General features: G+C 55.3%; 1 protein-coding gene across 3 annotated transcripts in view; it reads right to left on the minus strand.

Moving 5' to 3' along the window:
* Positions 1-13519, minus strand: part of CDK5RAP2 (CDK5 regulatory subunit associated protein 2) — a 165866-nt gene that overhangs the window by 20694 nt on the left and 131653 nt on the right. For all 3 annotated transcript variants that reach the window (XM_036022141.1, XM_036022143.1, XM_036022142.1), the window contains 5 exons: positions 12792-12964; positions 7704-7823; positions 3602-3718; positions 1501-1690; positions 378-499 (listed from right to left, as the gene is read on the minus strand). In XM_036022141.1, the coding sequence (XP_035878034.1) occupies positions 378-499; positions 1501-1690; positions 3602-3718; positions 7704-7823; positions 12792-12964 (722 nt within the window). The remainder of the gene's footprint in view (positions 1-377; positions 500-1500; positions 1691-3601; positions 3719-7703; positions 7824-12791; positions 12965-13519) is intronic.

A 13519-nucleotide genomic window follows, 5' to 3' on the forward strand; every position in this document is an offset into this window, starting at 1 on the left:
AGGTGCTGTGTGAGGATGCATTTAACAAACCACCTCATTTAATTTCCATAACCAGCTACAGAACAGATATCAGGAGGCATGTTTTCTAGAGGAAGAAACAGGCCCAGAGGGGTGAGACCACCTGCCGAAAGCCCCAGGGCCAGGCACCAAGCCAGTGGAAACCCAGACCTCAGCTGGCCCGACTCCTGAGCCTCCCATGTTTCCTGCGGCTCCTTCCGAAAAAGCTTGCTGCAAAATGTACCTACTGCACCCGGGAGGTGAGTGTGGGGTTTGATGACAGCATTTCCGGAAGGAGCGCTGGACCTTGTCTGGGTTGAGCGGACAGCCCAAGACACAGAGCCCAGGCCGAGAGAGGCCCCGGCCCACGGCGCCCGCACCTCTGGGGATCCTGTGCTCCTCGTCCAGCTTCTCGTACACCTTCAGCTCCACTCGCAGGGACTGGAGCACCTTGTCATTCTGTGAGAGCAGCTGCTGCCTCCACTTCACCTCCTCCTGCACCCTGCAGAGGGCCCGGCGCCATGGGGAGAAGTTAATTCCAACTTGGAGGGACTCGGTCACACCCCACGGGCCAGCCAATCCACCCTCAAGCTAGGGGAGTGTGGACAAGGTGACAAGCATGGTTGAGGATTCCAGTCACAGCCACCACTTCCCGAGTGTCCCTGTGAGCCCAGCCCTTCACATATGTCGTCTGAGACCTTCAGAGACACCCGAGAAGGGGCATGCCAACCCTTGGAGTGAAGCTCCAAGACTCTATCTTCTCCAGGGTGCGCTGCCCCACTGGGGAGCCAGGGCTGGGTGACGGCGAAGTCACTGACCTCACCGCATCACCACACCCACCCCGGCCCCGGGTGACCGAGGGTGATGTCCGTCACTCTGAAAGAGCCGGACACTCAAGAGTGCCGACAGGAAGACGGAAGACATGGGGGACAAGACAGGGTCTAAGGGAAAACTTCGAAGAGCAGTTGGTACAGCCCCTTTAAGACCGAAGTCAGGTGCGTGCCCTCCTCGACTCAGAGTCTTCCCCAACCCCGCTGTGTCCCTCAGCACAAAAACCAAAGTCTCTGCCGCGTGACAAGGTCCCGCGTGATCCAGCACCCAGCCACCTCTCTGCCCTCACCCCCACCTCGGCCTCTCCCCCAACTGCACCGGCCTCCCTGCCCTGCCCTGCAGAGGCCTCAGGGCCTGTGCCCTTTCCTCTGACAGTGACCTCCCGTCAGATACCGCAGAGCTCACGCCCTCCCTTCTCCAAGGGCGTCTCTGCAGAGGCCTCCCGGACCGGCCCTAGAAAAACCACCACAGCCTGCCCCCAGGCCCCACCCTCCCTCCTCCGATGAGCTCCCTCCGTAAGTTTTATCCCGCCTGATGAACTCCGTGTTGGGGTGCTCGCTGTCTCACTGCCGGCCCTGTGCACTGGGGGGCGGACGTGCCCCGTGCCGTGACCGCAGCCCAGCGCGTGGACGCCCGCACAGCGCCCAGGACACGGGGGCACCAGGCCGCTACCTGCTCAGCTCGCTGCGGCTGTCACAGAGCTCCTGCAGCAGCTGCTGGCTGTGCCTCTGCCGCTGGCCCGCCTCCTGCTGCAGCCTCCCGTGCTCCGCCTGCAGGCAGGCCAGCTCGCGCTGGAGGTGCTCGAGGTCCGCGGCCTTCCTGGAGAGGGACTCGCGTAATTTTTCATTCTCCTTCTGTTTATCTGCAAACACAAAACGCGCCACTGAGAAGAGACACCATTTGTTTTTTCCAACCTTATTACGCAAGTACAGCACTTCAGCTCGAGCACTCCAAGAATACAAAAGAGAATGAGATTTAATCTGGCATTTATGATTCTGGCATTCCAATTATCTTACGCATTTTGGGCAGATAAATCTGTCAACATCAAGGCTGCAGATTAAACGTCACTGGGATGAAATGGCCCTGTTTAATTTTCTATTAAATAATGGGCTGTGCAAACCTAGTTACTTTGCCTTCACAGAGCAAACAGTGGGGAGAAATTACAGACGGAGGCAGGAAACGGCCCCAGATCCCGGCACCAGGTGCTGGAAAAGTCCGCAAGCCTCCCTGCCCCAGGCCAGCGGGGCTGGGCGGCCGGCAGCCCGGGGCCCATCCGCCCCCAGGCCCGAGGGCAGCACCTCCCCTGAGGAATGGGGTTCGCCCAGCACCCCAAGGCAGAGGGCCGTGTGCAAGTGTTCTCCCGCTTACTGACTCCACAGCCTTGAGTGTGTTTCTTCAGTGCTCTGTGCCTCAGTTTCCTCATGTGTGCCGGTGGGAGGATTGGCCGGGCACTACATGCTCGGGGCCCCCCAGCACACTGAAGGCTATCAGCACCCGCAGTGCGGGCTGCCGGCAGAGCTGGTAACCACTAACTGCAGGCATCACACTAAGATCTTCACATGCGTCATCGTCTTATTCTTCCTCGCAAACCTCCCAGGTAGGTCCTAGTCTTCTCCCCGCTTTCCAGAAGGAAAATAAGGAGCAAAGAGGCTAAGACTTTCCCCGAGATTGCACAGCCACCAAGTGGCAGGGCCAGGACTCGGACCCAAGTGTCCTGATTCCACTCTCAACCTCAACACAGTGGCCTCCAAGCCAGTTTCTCCGCCCCGCCCTGCCTCCCCCCAGACTCCGGCCCACTCAGCTTCGTGTAACTCCTGCCGGGTCTACCCTCGCCCCGTTGCTAGCCCCTAGGCCTCTGTCTGCCCCCTTCTGCCGAAAAGGTCCTGGCTCTTCTAAACCTTAGGCACCTGGGTTAATCCGTACTCGTCCTTCCAAACCCCACCTCTGAAGACCAGCCTCCCCCCGGTCGGGGTGCCATCTCCAGGCTCCTGCAGCTCCCTGAGCCGGCCTCTGCCGTGGAGGCCGGTCCTCAGCCTGGCCTGCCCTGGGCGGCCCCGCTGGGTCTCCCACCAGACCAGCTCTCGCTCACTTCTGTTCGGAACCCACCGGGCCCTGACATAGGACTGGAGCCGGGTGTTTGCTGGCTGAACAGATGACCTGCAGGAGCCCAAATTTCACCTCTCAAACCAAAACCTCTGGGGGAAGTGGCCCAAGTTCTAGCTCCACCAGTTCCTGGCCCCGAGACCACTGTGCAGTCAGTGCCTTAGGCCGCAGTCTCTCACCGACAAAGCAGGACCAACAGGGATCAGCCTGGGAGCATCTGAGGTACTGAGAGGTACAGTGAGTGAAAGCTCTTGGGGGGACTAAGCTCCAAACAGAAGAAATTAAGAAAAGGGACCTTTGTGAGAAACACTGGGAAACGCTCCTGACGGCAGGGAATCTCTGACTGAGATGCGGCCGTACACACTGCCGGCCCCTCCCCCCACTGCGAAGACCAGAGGGGCGGCTGTGTGGAGGGAGGGCGGCGAGCAGAGAAAGTGACGTGCACCGCGCTGAGGGCTTCACAGGGTCTGCCTGTCACAGCAGCCCGGCGAGGCACGGCAGTCCCACTTCACAGCTAGGAATGCTGAGGCCCAGAGAGGTCACATGACCTGCCCCAAGTCACGGGGCCAAGAGGTGACCCCTGGTCGGTCGGACTCCAGCGCCTGCCTTCCTCCCAGGCCCCCGAAGGCTGCGGGCCCCCGGCGGCGGCGGTGCCTCCTTCAGAGCTTACCTCTGGATCCTTTGGCAAGCACTGCATTGAGGGCCTGGTTCTGCTTCCTCAGGAAACGAATTTCTGACGTCAGAGAATTATGCAGCTCCGACCCACAAACAAAAGTGTTTGAAGAACCTATGAAAACACACACAGTGGTTCATGCCGAGTCTCCAGGTCAGTATGGAAGTTTCTAGAAAACAGCTTTAAATAACTGAGAATCACTCCTGTGAACTGCATGGGGTGTTACCAGAGTCCAAAGGAAGTGAGAGTGAGCTGCAAAGGGAGACTGGACGGGGCACCCCTGCACCCTGCCTGCCCTCAGGGCGGACCGAGGAGGAGGCCGAGGCTGCGGTGGGGCGAGTGGGTGGCGCTCTTCACCCCCCCAGACTCTCTCCAGAGGTCCGAGCCCACCCACCTGGCAGCCCGAGGGGCCTCCCCAGTCCACAGAGCTGAAGTGGGGCTCCTCACCTTTCCTCCCCCCACCCCCGGGCCTCCCAAACCTGCTCTCTCTCCATCTCCTGTCCGGCTGCCTGCCGACGGCATCACCGCTCTCCCAAACCCCAGCTAGAAGCCTGGGAGCACCCCGCGCCCCCCTCAGCCCCCCTCCCCCCGCCCCGGCCACTGCCCAGCCACACCACCACGACGGCTGAGTCTCCCTCCGAATGCCTGGACGCCTGCCCCCTTTGCGGCCCCTATATATAGTTCGGGCCTCACCGTCTCGCCTCCCGACCGCTCTGCCAGTGCGGTCACCATCCCAAACACCGTCCGTTTATGTTATTCTCGGCTCAAAAACATGCGCTGGCCCGCACCTCAAAAAGCAAACAAAACCACCAAACGCCAGGGCAAACTTCAGAGCGCCACCCCTCAGCTCCCATCTCCTGCCTCAAATGCCGGCAGGCCGGGCCGCTTCCATGTCCCAACCGTGCTCCGTGGCCACACGTCTCCCTGACTTTGAGGAACGAGGTATTACTCCCTTTGCCTAGAAAGCGCCTACCCCCTTCCTCCCCTGTCAAAACCCACACCGTCTTTCAACTTGTAGCTTGAATTCGCTGCCTCTAGTGTATGCTAACCAGACCAGGGCCTGCAGCTGGACGGACGGGTCTGAGGTCACTGACCAGCTCCAGTTGGTTTCCTCGTCTGCAAATACCTCCCTGGGCCGTGGGCTCTCTATCCAAACCCTACCCCTTCCTCTGGCCAGACGCCTCCCTTGACACTTCGTCCCAGCACTCCCTGCCCTCTGGGCCCTCCACGTCTGCCCCGCACATAGAGTTTCTGCCCACAGCCGCCCTCGGCAGAGTACGTACAGGTGCCTTCTCCATGGAGGGGGACGTGCTCCCCCCGCCCTTCGGTCTCCCGTAGGGACTGCGTGGACTGCACTACAGAGCCGAAGGCCGGCCCCCTGTTCCCCCGCCTCCGGTGCAGCCAGACCAGGGCCCTGTGCTACTTCTCGGTGAGACCGGCTGGGACGCCTGCTGGGGCTTCTGGGAGATCTCCCGCCCAGAGAAAAGGGAAGGACAGGGAGAAGCCACAACCTCTTCCCTCCCACGCTCTGGGCACTGTCCTGAGAGGCTGCGACGCTCATAGCTACTGCAGTCTTCACAGGCACTAACCCTGCCTTGGACTGCCTGCCTCTGGATTCGCCTTGTGAGAAAACGCACACCCCCCACTGTCTACATGGGTCAGCAGGTCAGCACTCACACTTTGTTACCTGCAGCTGAAGGCCTCCCAGCACACAGTGAGGACCTGCAGCATCCCAACCCCACAGGGAAGCTGTGGCCTCGGCCTCCCAGAGCCAGAGCTCACACTCCCCACTCTGCAGCACCCTTCTGCTCACGCTCGTGATTCACCCGCCACAGTGTCTTACAGACTCTACTCCACACACATCCCTCGTCACCGCCTTCCTCCACTCTCCCTGCGAATTCTGGTGTCTTTTCAGAGACAGCTGGGTTCGAACCAAGGCTCTGGCTTCTTAACAGCTGCAGGACCCAAGGCAACATAACTTCCCCAAGTCTCCGTTAGCTCAGTAGAAACATGGACGCTACTGTTATTGCAACTACCGTCTGTACTAATGTAGCAACTGATGACAGGCTGGAGCCAAAACAGAACCCAGGAACAACGTAGATGAACAGGAGAAGTTCTAGAGAAGTCGACTGTGACCACAGCTGAGATGGTCACTTTTCAAAGGAACAGTCAGGCCAAAGAGCAGCTCCTGATGAGGCCAGGGCCGGCGGGGGTCACTTCTGCTGTGGGGAGGCCCGTCTGCCCTCTGACCGCCATCACCGTAGGCCCGTGTAACCAACCGGTGACAGGTGACAGCTGGCAGATACGACACGGGAGATGACGGCTTTCAACAGCAGTCCACCTCAGCGCTACAAGGGGCCGTGCCTTCCTTGCACCCACTCCCAGGGGACCCCCTCACGGCGGGGGGAGGCGCAGCCACGTCTACTTCTTTGTCCCTTCCGAAGCCGTGACAACACGGGGAGAAGAGCGTGTCTTCCCACCAGCATGAGTCCTTTATGAATGCCTCTTTGTAAATCTTCCCGTCAAAGAGAATTACTCTCCAGAGCAATCGCCTGCTCCATTATAGCTGGTGGCCATCGGAGCCCCCAAATAATTCTGTAATTGGATTTGCCGGGGAAAATGTAAAACAGAATGAATCTAATTCAGGCATTACCAAGAGTGAACATGAAGGGCCCAGGCGTGTATTTCCTTCCTGAGTTTGATATGACTAATAACTCAGATTAATAAATCTCCCTGGGGGTGAGAGCGGGGGACGCAGGGTGGGGGGGGTGCGGAGGCAGGGAGAGAAACGGCACCCTCCTGAGCCAAAGAGCAGCACGCACGGCACTCTGGGAAGGCGTCCCTCTGCGCTGATGGCCACGATGGGGCTGGGGAGGAAGGGGACCTGGACCGGGGTCCAAAGATTCGAGCGCTGCCATTGAGCACATCTTTCCAGCACTTCGTGTCTCTGCAGAGCTTTGCAGTGTTAAACTAGTAATGGTATACAAGACACGACAGAAGGATAAAACTGACAGCGGTGAGGAAACCACCATCTACTGAGGGGAGTGCTGAGCGAGGCCTCACGTACGCTGCCCCGTTTACTCTCGGTGACTCTCCGGAGCCAATCAGGACTGGGAGAGGCAGGGCGGGGGGGGGGGGGGGGGGGGGGGGGGGGGACTCGCCCAGAGTCATGGAGCTCACAAGCGGAAGAACTGGGACCCACCCCCGGGCAGTCCAGTCCCGAGCAATCGCGGGCTTTTCCTCTCGCACAAAGCTGCTCCCAAAACACATTCTTCATGGCATGAGGACGCTCGTTTTGGAGCAACAAGAAAAGATGTTCAAAGTGTACTGTTCGAAAAAAAAAGGGGGACAGCACAGTGTTGTAAGGCATCCTATACCTTTGGGATAAGTGGGGAAGGGAGAAGAATATGTATTTGTTTTTACATTAAAAAACCCTGTTTAAGGACACCAGCGAAAGTGGGAAGAGGGATAACAGCACGGATGGGTGCAGAATGGAGGTATTACTTTTTGAATCACGTGAATGTCTTACCCACAGGAAAAAACACAAACTTTAAAACTCTTCATGGAAGAGTACTGCATTCAGCATTAACGGTGGCTACCTACGCAACATCACTGATGACCTTCTGACTGGCGTGTGAGATTTACCGGACTGCTAAAATGCTAATGTTTTTACAATCCAGTATTAACAAGAAGACAAAACACTGCTTTGTTTTGTTTTAAAATACCTATTTCTCTGTAGCTGCCAAAGGCAAACCAGGAACCGACCACAGCTCGGGACGCCGCAGGCCGGCAGGCTGCTCCCACGATGGGGAACCAGCACGGGCCGCACGTGAGCGCTGCGTCAGGCACTGCGGGCGCCCGACCCGAGTCAGCTCACGTAACTCTCATCACGACAGGGTAACATGGAAGCTATCGTTCCCGTTTTGAAGGTAAGTCACTATAACTGAGAGTCAGCCAGGTTACGTGAGGGCGCCCTGGAGGTAAACGGCAAAGTCAGGATTTGAACTGAAATCTCTCCGGCCACAAGTCCGACACTCTCCCCAACCCACGGAATGCTCACCTGGCCAGCGCGCACTGACTGCGGGAAGGTCCTTCTTACCTTGATCCAGTTCGGACCCTTGCCGTTCCAGCTGTCTCCTCAGCTTCTCATTTGTCTTAATGGATTCTTCTAAACGTTTTCTCAGACTTCGAATTTCTTGTATATGCTCCATCAGTAGGTCTACAGGAAGGAACATTTTTAATTTGAAGTCTGAAGCCCCTAACAAGGTAATTTCTAGATTGTGGGGTGATCTTGAGAGTCCTGGATGTTAAGATTAAGATAATGGATTAAGATAGTCGGTGACGGCAATGCTCCCCCAGGCCCACGCGAGGGGCCCACGCCGCTGCCCTCAGGCACGGCTCTGAAGTGACTCTCCGCGGCCTCCACGAGGAAGGTGTTTTACATCACGGAGCAAGATCATGTTCCATACAACTTTAATGAGAACTCTAATGCAGCCCTTTACTCTTGTAAATATCAAATATTAATTTAAAATCTTCCTTATGGTGAAACTAACATCATTTTCAAGTCTGCGTGAATTGCCTGAGAGTTGATTAAACTCCCTTTATCAAGAATCCAGATATTTTCAGGATTAAGTCTTTGAAAGGAATGCTATGCATGTATCACTTGACTAATTTCAGACTTAAAAACAAAACAAAACAAAACAGTCATCTCAATGTTAGTGAGAATGGTGAGAAGGGCACTCTCAAGAATACACCCTGTTAGCATAAGTATAAATATATACACACACATATACATAAAGATTTTTATCATTAGTCTTAGAAAGAAAGGTTCTTCCCAATGTCGCTTACCAAAAAAAGACTACTTCTAGTTCATTTAATGAGGTCACCGGAGATGCTGACAAACCATTTGCTAGCATGCATGAAAATGTTCTTTTTGGCACTGTATATAACAGTAAGAACTGAAAATAACTCAAATTATTAAATAAATTGTATTACATCCATTATGATGTAGTATTACATAGCTATTAAAATTATATTATGAAGACCCTCAAAAAGCTTTCCATGCTCATAATTCTGTCTCTGTTCTTCTTGTTTGCTTAGTTGTTTTTTTTTTCATTTTTCTTATTGTTGTTCAAGTACAGTTGTCTCCATTTTCCCATCACCACTTTCCCCAGCACCATCCACCCCCACCTCCCACCCTCAGTCCTACCCCCCTCTGGCTTTGTCCACGAGTCCTTTGTACATGTTCCTTGACAACCCTTCCTCTTCTTTCCCCTGAGGGGGGTGTGGGAGAACAGGTGAAGGGGTGAGGGGCTCAAGAAGTACAAACAGGCAGTTACAGAACAGCCATGGGGATGTAAAGTACAGTACAGGAAATGGAGTCGCCAAAGAATTCATCCGCATGACCCATGGACATGAACATGGTGGGCGGACTGCCTGAGGGAGGGGGGTGCTGAGTGGAGGGGGGCAAAGGGGAAAAAACTGGGACAATTGTAAGAGCATAATCACTAAAATATAATTAAGAAGTTACATTATGAAGACCCTATAACATCACAGAAAAGTACACGGACAAAACGGGTAGTCCGCACAGTCACGACTCTATTTAAACACCTGCGGACAGCAAAGACACACGCACACAAGGAAAATGCACCTGAGTATTCACAGAGGTTGCATCTGGGCAGTAGATGTTGGGTCTTCCAGAACTTCTCTATCCATCTTAATACTATATTTAATAATACAGCCCATAAAAATGTTAATTTTCCTTATTTTCCAATGAGCATATATATTACTGTTCAGCCTCTGCCAAACCTCACTTTAACACAGACAGAAGCACAGTTCCCGCCCAGAGGTGGGTTTCCAGGATCAGTGTTTAAAGCAGAACCGCGTTAAGTATCCAAAGGCAAAAACTAATGTCTTTAATTCATCAATTAGGGTGCACTCGCTATGTCTTGGTAATGTTTATTTTAAAACATTATACTAATGCTATGACCCAGTTTTAATTCCTCCAAAATGACTTTCATTTAAAATAGTACTATATTACAGATCTTTTCCTAATTAAATAGTAATTTCGCCATGAATCTAAATGTTTACGAGATGACTTCATTCCCAAACCGCCAGCTACCTCCTAGTAATGCCACGAGTGTGGCGAGTCACTCGCCAGAACGTCTGACCGAGTCCCGCCGCTGCAGCCCGGCACCGGAGGACCACCCCCCCCCACCCCCGCCGCCGCGGGCTCCGGGCACGTCAGGCACGTCACGCCGGGCACGTCACGTCCGCACGTCACCGCCCCGCACCTGCCGCTCTAGCCTCGCTGCCCTGCGCACCTGCCAGCGGCCAGGCAGGTGGGAGTGAGCCAGGAACTCATCTGCTCCGCCTGCGGCCTTGCTTGCTGGCTTGCCCACTCCGCACGCTGCTGCTGGCTGCGCGGGGACAATGCTCAGCAGCCGCGGGAACACGTCATCCGCCACGGAGCCCGGCCGGGCGCTGGAATCACCACTCGGGCTTCAGGAAACATTCCCAGTCGAACTGGACACCACGTATTAATTATGCAGCCCTCACCAAGGCGAAGGAAACACTATCCTCGCCTTTGCAAAGTGGGAGAAAAACATTCGTCCCTCTCACATAAACACCCTCTGACGATGCTGACTCTTTAAAACCAGCAATCCTGTTAAGAAGCAACCACCAGAAACCCTGCGCTCATCTTTTGCCCAGAAGTTCCAATTTAGAGAACCTAGGTTAACAAAGCACCCCCCCAAATAAGGAGACAGCTCCCTGTTCAAGGATATTCCCTACAGTGCTATTCAAAACCGTGAAGCTTTAGAAAGGACTTCAACGTTCAGCAACAGGGGAACACAAGAAAAACTGCAGTTCAGACACTCAACAAACCAATCTAAAGCCACTGACGATGATGTTCTGTAACAACATGTCAGAAAGTTTGTGATACAATATTAAGAGAAAAAGGAAAAACACAAAATTCTGTCCGTGTTCAGAGTATAAATACGACAAGAGGGAAAAACAGACGCAAAGATGAAAAGCCTGAAGACACGAAAACCGGGAGAGCGAGCAGGGGGTTTATCAGGCGGCTCTGGCCAGTGCTCTGCCCGTGCTGGAAAAAGCCCGGCACCCCACCAGGAAGGCAGGGTGCGCTGCGGTCCTGGGCCCTCAGAGGATCAGAAATAGAAGACGCCCGAACGGTTCTGCATGGAAGAGAATAAACAGAGACCAGGGTGGTGGACAGGGTAGAGACTAGAAAACAGAGGGGCAGGCAAGAGGAGAAACCGGGACCTGCCCAGTACCCCAGCAGGAGGTTCCGAAGAACAGGGACCTCCCGTGCCAGCGAGCGGGCTCGCTGCCCTGTGAACCCAGCCCCTCCAGTGCCGCACGCTCGGCCAAGTCGGCTCCTCCCCGCTGGGGGCGACCGGACAAAAGGTGGCGAAGGAATCAGCTAACGAACACAGATGCACAGCCCACGGACACAGACAACAGTGTGGTGAAGGCCAGGGGGAGGGGAGGGGAGGGGCTGGGGGGAGGTGGCAAAGGTTGGGGGGTAAAGGTCATCTGGAACAGTGTCAACACTAAAAAATTTTTTAAAATTCTGCACTGAAGCACTGGAAACAAAACAATTCATGGTCTGACCTAAATTAGAGAAGCCAGATCATACTGAGAAACTCACAGAAACCGCAGGGGACACAGCCAGAAATCCAAAGAAAGCAAACGCAGGCAACCGGCCACTGGACGACCCCAGCTGAGACCTGAGTCACGTCCGACAGGTGCACGTGGCGCTCTAGGTGTGTTTGCAAACTGTGCTCCTCAGGGCCCTCAGTGTCCCAGGGGAGCCTGAGCGGGCACAGGGGACAGAGCCTCTGCTCGTTTCCTTTACATACTGGAGCTACATGTAAAGGTTCGTCTGAAAAAAAAAGGGAAGGGGGTGTTGCTAAAAAAAGATTTAAAGTTTCTGAAAACCGCTGTTCCGTGTAAGCAGGTGTCAACAAAGAACTTGAGCAAGGAGGTGCCAGCGTCTGCCCTGGGCTCAGGGTCCGCTCTGGGCACCTCACCAAGAACCCGCCAGAGGGGAGACCGGAAGACGTCGGCTGAGGCCCAGAGTCCATTCCAGGGGCCAGAAAACCAGGGCCTCGGGGTCAGCACACCCAGGCCTGGTTTGGTAAAGGAAGTTTAATTGGGCCCCAACACACATCATTCGTTTACATGCAAATGATGTGGCCCCTTTGTGCTTCAGCACCAGGATTTAGGACAAAAAAGACCAGGTGCCCTGCCAAGCTTACAATACAGGGTCCAGCAGAAGCAACACCACTAGTGGTGTTGGCAGGGCGTATGAATGTCTCACACAAGATGGACAGCGATTTGAACATTTCACCTAAAATGACATATGATGTTCTTGAGTGTGATACCGTTGTTACAGAATCACATGCCTACAATTTTGTAATAAAAGATTTTCAGGTGATAAAAGGGGGGGTGTTATTTGTGCCAGATGCTATATTTACTACCTGGCCTTTTCCAGGGAGCGCTGATCCCTGGTCTCTCTGTTCTGGTCCATACTATTTACTCCCTGAACTTCTAAAATACCCCGCCTGACACCCCAACAGGAGGGAAAAAAGGCTGCCAGCACAGAAGGGGCAAAGGGCAGCTTAGGGGCAGGTGGGAGCTTTGGAGGCTGGTTCGGCCCACTGGGCCCCTGGCTCCACGGTCAGAGGCAGGACAACAAGGGGCTGCTGACCTGGGGCCAAGGGTCACACGGAAGGGAAGCACGGCAGATTTCTAGAATCACAACACATCCAGACGGGGCTAGGTGATCTCTGGAGGGTCTCTGAAGCGCCCCTGCCTGAGGACGGGTTCGAAAGAAGCGAGAAACAACCAGAGTCGGAACGGCCACGTAACCTCAGCACTTCCCGGCCTGCCCCTGTCGGAAGCGCGGGGGAAGGGCAAGTCACACGAGTCACCACCTAAACACCGAGGACGACTTTCCCCAGGCAGCAACACTCCCAACCACCGCAGCTTCCCCAGTGACAACCCCACTCCCAACGACCCGCGGGGCCCTGGCAGGACCGCCTTCCATCGGAGAGGGATGCTCACACGTCCCTGCACTCTGCCTGCGAAGGCAGGACGGCAAACCGTCGTTCGAACCAGGAAACCTCGGCTATGCTGAAATGCTTCGTGAAGCTCCGCTTACCTTGAGAAAAATTGTTCGCCGTGACTGAAGTCTTCTCGGTCTCGCTGTCTTGCTTCTGGTCTCGTGAGCAGGAGGACTTGTCGGACGTGTCACCGTCGGACAACGCATGAGAGGCCGAGGGCTCGGGAGACTCGGGGAGGATGTGCTGGTCAGTTAAGCTGTCTTCCTCCACCCTTGACCGTGGGGATTGGGAGAGAAATCACGTCCCACACTCAGACCCCAGCCAGGACCCTGACCGAAGGACGCTTCGGGCTCCTGGGCCCTCTGCACCTCCCCCACACTTGTGTTGCTGCTGGGGGGCCCCTTCGTGTCTCCCCAGAGCTTTCCTTAGCAAGGACATTCTAAAACCAAGACAGGCTCAGTGGGCTTGAGTCTGGAGCCCATGTAGACGGGAAGCCACCATCGGGCTCCCACGGGAGAGACCCGAGAGAGGGCATCGGCCAACGGCAGCTGTTGGCCAAACACTGGCGCCACGCCAGGCACCTCAGATGCACCAGCTCGCCTGGGCCTCGTGGAACCCCTCTGAAGTGGGGAGGATGACCCTCACTGAGAGTTGGGGAGACTGAGGCTCATCATAAACTTGCCTGTTGTCTCACAGCTTCCAAGTGACAGAGCTCACATCTGAGCCAGGGTCTGCCTGCCCTCAAGACCCCAGGGGAATGTGGGAGACCAGCCCAAACCCATGAAGTCGTCTCACGGGGCTTAAACACCCCGGGCCCCTGGCGGTC

The sequence above is a fragment of the Phyllostomus discolor genome, chromosome 3, assembly GCF_004126475.2.
Source record: "Phyllostomus discolor isolate MPI-MPIP mPhyDis1 chromosome 3, mPhyDis1.pri.v3, whole genome shotgun sequence".
Taxonomy (NCBI): domain Eukaryota; kingdom Metazoa; phylum Chordata; class Mammalia; order Chiroptera; family Phyllostomidae; genus Phyllostomus; species Phyllostomus discolor.